Source organism: Oryzias latipes, chromosome 22, assembly GCF_002234675.1.
Source record: "Oryzias latipes chromosome 22, ASM223467v1".
Classification (NCBI taxonomy): Eukaryota; Metazoa; Chordata; class Actinopteri; order Beloniformes; family Adrianichthyidae; genus Oryzias; species Oryzias latipes.
In genome coordinates this window covers 1,834,001-1,840,000 of record NC_019880.2, presented here as the reverse complement: position 1 = coordinate 1,840,000, position 6,000 = coordinate 1,834,001, and the positions used below count along the sequence as shown (strand labels likewise).

General features: G+C 45.0%; 1 protein-coding gene across 1 annotated transcript; it reads right to left on the bottom strand.

Moving 5' to 3' along the window:
* Positions 1-1,300: 1,300 nt before the first annotated feature.
* plek2 (pleckstrin 2) lies at positions 1,301-4,902 on the bottom strand. Its single transcript, XM_004082119.4, has 9 exons — positions 4,773-4,902; positions 4,523-4,687; positions 4,093-4,271; positions 3,931-4,022; positions 3,605-3,792; positions 3,423-3,524; positions 2,813-2,896; positions 2,655-2,733; positions 1,301-1,958 (listed from the first exon to the last, which is right to left on the bottom strand). Exons 1-9 carry the CDS (start codon positions 4,818-4,820, stop codon positions 1,831-1,833), a joined length of 1,065 nt encoding a protein of 354 aa, XP_004082167.2. The 5' UTR covers positions 4,821-4,902; the 3' UTR covers positions 1,301-1,830.
* Between the last annotated feature and the right edge of the window lie 1,098 nt (positions 4,903-6,000).

Sequence of the window (6,000 nt, the reverse complement as noted above, 5' to 3'; positions counted from 1 at the left end):
ATGATGGATGAATGGATGATGGATGGATGGATGATGGATGGATGGATGGATAAATGGATGAATGGATGGATGATGGATGGATGGATGGATGGATGATGGATGGATGATGGATGGATGGATGGATGGATGGATGGATGATGGATGGATGGATGATGGATGGATGGATGATGGATGGATGGATGAATGGATGGATGGATGGATGATGGATGAATGGATGGATGGATGGATGGATGGATGGATGGATGGATGATGGATGGATGGATGATGGATGGATGGATGATGGATGGATGGATGAATGGATGGATGGATGGATGATGGATGAATGGATGATGGATGGATGGATGATGGATGGATGGATGAATGGATGGATGGATGGATGATGGATGGATGGATGGATGGACAGACAGACAGGTGCCTGATGATGATCCTGTGAAGGTCCAGAGTCCCCCTGGTTTGTCTCCCAGCTGCACAGAACCAAACAAACGCCACCTCCAGGGGGCGTGTCCTGCTCCAAAACACCACCCAAATGTATTTCCCAAAGGCCCCTCCCCTTTCACAAGGACACAGAGGGCAGCTGCTGGAAGTCCATGACCATCACGGTTGGTGTTAAGTTGCAGCAGACTCCTGTCACAAACTTCATTGATCGAGTTCAAAGAAAATCACATAAGTTTCATCTTTCATTGTTCATTTAACAAAGAAGTCTGATGAGAAGAACATTCAGCCAAACGGAGGAGTTTGAAGGAACCTCACAGAAAGAAAATGTGCCCTTTGGCTGGGCGGGGTTCCATCTTTCGCCACAGAATCCCTGAGCAGGGATGATGAGTAAACGCTGATTCCTCCGGAAACGTCCCAGAAACAAACAGCAGCTCAGCTTGACTCATTCAGGTCAAAGCAGGACTCGGTGGGAGGGGCTACAGGGAGCGTCTCCAAGGTGCGTTTAATGATTACAGCAAAGCCCTCAGGTGGGGGGGATTTTCCATTCTCTCTTTTCTTTTGCCAAACAAACAAAATCTCAAGTCTTGTGGTGTTCTGAGGTTAAAAAAGTATTTAAAAAAAAAAAAAGTAAAACCTCCTCAGCTGCAGTTCTGGATGAATCTCCTGATTCATCACTTCAACAAGTAAAAGTACACAAAAACACACTTTAAAGCCTCTGAAAGAACAACGTTGTGTGTTTTTAAAGTTGTAAACTAACGAAAATGATGCATTTTTTACAATTAAGTTGACAAATATTTCATAACAATTGTTCATATGATGAAAACACTTCATAAGAATAAAGAATAAAGCAAAAGCTGAGGTTTACAACAATAACTTTTATTAAAAACAGTTAAAAATCAAAGTGTTGAATATATTTTCCCTTATTGAAAACATTAAATAATGGGATAAATATGCTGGAGACAGTTTGATAAATAAAAGCAGCATTATTTTGTATTTTAAAGTTTAAATATAAAAGAAAATAGAATTAAAAACATTAAATTAAAATGTAAAACTAAAACTATTTATCCTGAAGAAGACAGCAGGATGTGACAGTAGGAAAAGGATTTTTCCTGGAGACCTGGAAGGAGGTTTTTTCAGAGCATCAGAGGAAGTCAACTTTTTTAAAAGTTTGTAAGAAGTTAATAAAAACCTTCCAATTGTCACAGAAACTTCAGTTCAGCCCAGTTTTGCTGTAGATTTGGATCAATTATGTTGAATGAAATCTTCTAAACCAAAAAGATTCAGTCCAAAGAGCTCAGAGATGCTGCAGCCGGTGAAGTTTCTGCAGGACATTCGTGCAAAGAGCAGAATTCCAGCTTCAGCAACCAACAGAAACCTTTTCTTTCCATTAAAAGTCTACGTTTGCTGTCGGATGGCATCGATCCAGTCCATCTTCTCCTGCTGAGTTGGCGCCTGAATGAAGTAACGGACGTCTGACTGAGTGATGATTTTGAACAGGTTTCCTTGAACGTCACCTTTTACACCTGTGCAGAACAAAACAAAACATTCAGGACTTTAAAAAAAATGTCACAAAGCTGCCGTGAGTCACAGAAAAGAAGCAGAAATGGGCTCAAAGTCAAACTTTTTGTTTTCCTGCAGTTTGTTCAACTGCAGTGAAACAAACACAAAGAGGAAGCTGCAGAAGTTCACTTGCATCCATTAGTTTCCAAATATTCTATTCTAAAGACGACATCGTGAACCTTTTACTTCTTATTATGAAAGTTTTTAAACGCTAGATAAGAAGACAATCTAGAACAGTGAACATTCTGCACCAAAGATGCTGATGATGGCAGAGAATGTCGAAAACTATTTAGAAAATGATGCAATAAAGGCTACAAATCTGACATGAAATGGAGAAGTACAGACAAATTAAATGTGGATTTAATAAACAAAAAGTTTTCAGAGCAGAGAAAAATGAAGAGAGAAGAAAAACGGAATGAAGAAAATCTCTTGTTAAGATCTTTTTTGGTGAAAGAATCAAGTTGACCAAAGAAACCGACGTATCTGAAATATCTAAAGATGCAACATTGAAACTCAATTCAAAGTGTAAATATAAAAATACGGAATATTTTAATATCAAAATGGTTAAAATAAGCAAAAATGTGCTGAAGAGTCAGAAGGTGGAATAAAAAAACAGTTTGAGTGACAGAAAAGCCTCAACATCAGCAGAACGGCGTGACCTGAGGGAACGCCGTTATCCTCCAGAGACGACACCAGACAGCCCCGCAGCGGGAAGCCGCCCGCCGGGCTGCAGTCCTCCTGACCGCAAGAACAAGACGTCAGTGGTGCCGAGCATCGTGACATGACGACGAGTCGGCGCCGCGGCTTCATCACTCACCCTGGAGGGGTCAAAGTAGTGAAGGAACGCCGGCTCTGAACGCAGCACGAAGAGTCGAACCTTCCAGTTCTTCCGTCGGTGTCCCTGTTGAAGAGTAGCAAGGGTCACGTAAACACGAGAGCCGGGGACGCCACGTGAAAAACTATAATGGCGGCCTCTTCCCGAGGTCAAAGGTCAACAGAACTTAGGTTGTGGTTGTAGGCTTAACGTGACGGCATGTTTCTGACATTTTCTTTTCACATATAGTTGGAAAAGTGAAACAAACCAAATTTCACACTTTGCCACAAATTGGCCGCCAAGCTGCCGTAGGTCCTGTGGCCATCCCATAATTAGTTAACGTATTAACCGCTGCGGGACAGAATGATCCGACGCCTTCTAGCTGCTGTTCTAAATCCTTCTTTTCCTGAAAGTTTGTCTTTTTTCTCCTTAGGTTTTGTTGTTGAATCACTAAAACAACAAATATTTGTTTACGCCTCTCGCTCTCCTTTTTGTTAAAAAAAGAAGTCAATATTTTTTCACCTGGAATTGCAGGATTTATTTTTATTCAAAGACGATGTAAAACAAGTCTTTTTGGTGGGTGTTGCTGCAGGGTCAAAGGTCATGGCTTCACCTGTTTCAGCAGGTATCCCCTCTTCACCACCTTCCCGCTCAGCTCCATCGCAGACAGCGACGTCTCCGCCTTCACACTTCCTCGTTTCTTCAAGCTGTCGGCCTGTGAAGGAGCACAGAGGCGTGAACGCTAAAACTCTGGACGCCACATGCAGTGGTGGTGGCGGCGGCGGCGGCACCTACAAAGCTGTACAGAGCTGTGGAGTCGTCCTGGAGCTGCTGGCTGAGGCCGGCGGAGCGCAGCGCCTCCACGCTCCTCAGACCCACGGGCTGCAGGAGACCCATCTCCACCAGAGCCGAGCCCAAGGTGACGGCCTCCACCCGGGTCAGAGCAAACTGCACGGACACCAGCCAGTCCACCGCCGCGGAGCCTGCAGGACGCACATGCAGTCCACTTCAGAGAGTCCAAAACCACAAAACTCCGAATAACTGAACTATTTGTCTAAAAACCCCAGAGAAACAGAAACTAGCAGCAGAGAACAGAAAGAGTTGGAACCGCAGGTGCTCACCTGAGAAGCAGTTGCTGTAGGTGCTGCCCTGCTCCACATGGCTGCCCGTCTTGATGCCGCTGTGGACGTCATACATGGAGTCCAGGACTTTGCTGCAGAAAAGATGGACTTCAGATGGACAGACCGGATGAAAACAGAAGGAAAGCCGTCCACCAGGTTCACCTGAGCTCCACGTTCTGCAGCCGCGTCTCAGCAGAGGAAGGCTTCGCCTCACCGCCCTCAGCTGCTCGCAGCCTGTCCACGGCGGCCCTGATGTCAGCCGCCCACGCGTCCCTCTCCTCTCTGGAGCAAGCCTCCAAGAAGTGGTCCACGCCAGGCTTTGAGTGGAGCTTCAGCACCAGCTGTTGGGAAGGAGAGGACAACTGTCTTCACTCAAGGATGAAAAAAAAAAAGGAGAACCCGAGGCGATGAATGTTCTGCCAGGGTGGAGGAGCCACACCTTCAGGGTTCTTAACAACAGTTTTTCTCACAGCAGCAGGGAAATCTCCACATATTCTTACTTTTCCTGTGTTTTTTTCCCCCAGAAGAATCCAAGAGAATTTTCTTTTCCAACTCTTTTTTTTGTCCTTTCCTGTCATCTTTAAAAACTTACCGGCCGGTTTTCGTGCTCCAAGAAAGGACAGGTGATGACACAGTCCTTCAGCAGGATCTTCCCTCGCTGACTCGAGTCCTTTTTCCCTCCTTCATACTTGAAGTACAGCAGCTTGTCTGGAGTCAGGACAAACCAGCGAGCCTTCCAGTTATGAACCACATGACCCTGATCTCAACGAAGATGGAAAAAATGTCATTGAATAAAAAACAAACAACATTTTTTTGAAAGAATTTCACCAAAAATACGTCACCCTCTTGATCAGGAAGCCTTCTTTGAGAGCGGAGCTCTTCGTGTCCATGTTCCTCTCTGGAAAAGCAGGAGCTTTGTCTGCTCACACTTCACACACCCTTAAACACTCCTTTATTGCCCCGAGGGCAAACCTGCCCTCTCATGTTGAGCAGTGCCTTCCTGTGATCACAGGGGGGCGCTCCAACCCCTGCAGAAACCCCCACGCTGAGTCTGGTGACGCTGCGGGAACATCCTCCTCCTCTGAAAGAGCAGCAGCTGGAGGTCAAAGAGCTGCCGCTCTGCTGCAGCAGCTGGAACCAATCAGGATGCAGGATTCCTCCAGCGTGCACACAGAAGAAACGTGCATGCATCGTTTCTGCAGAGGACCCCCCCCCCCCCCCAAGGGTCTGCCCCCCCCCCCCACATCCTGTTGGAGGGATGGATGGATGGATGAAAGTTGTTTTTTCTGAGCTCAGATTATTCAATAATTCTTAATCTCAGACTCCCTGACTGAAAACTAAACCCCAGAACTCTCATGAAAGACCAAATGTCACCACATGATAGCTTTTTAACCCCCTCTCCCCCTCTAGCTTACAGCCCCTCACAACCCCAGCCTAACATTAGCGGTACAACAAAAATGGGGAACAATATCAGAGCTATTTTGGATTTGGTTCCAGCTCAGACGAGGAAAACAAAGACGTTCAAGGATCCATTTGTCTGCAGGTGGATGCATCAGAAAGGGGCGGAGCAGCGTATTTTCTACATCACAAACACGGCATTCTTTCCTCTGATTCGCATTGGAATAAAGAAAAACTCCGTAATGCAATTTTGAGATTCATTTTCTTTATAAATGTCCTCCACCATGAGAAAAAAAGCCACAAGAACATGTTAAAAAACACAGTTTTAAATGGAAGTGGGTCTTTAAATCAAAAGGAAACTCACACAAAAATAATCCCCTCCTGAGAAGGGGGGCCTTCAGCTCGCTGTCACCGTGGAAACAGGAGGTGAAGATGGAAAAATGTAGTTTCATTACGATCTGTGCGTTCACAAGACCTCAAAGGAAAAAAAAAACTTCATGCTCTCTATCCTGTGGAGACTTAAATCAAGTGAAGGTTGGTGTGAAAAAGCATCACGTAAGTAAAGTTGACTTAAAGGCAAGGCAGAGAATTTAACACAAAGTCTTTAATAGTTTAAGACATTCTCAAATCAACCCTCAGTCGTCTTTGAATTAGCCGCTCTGTTTTCTGATC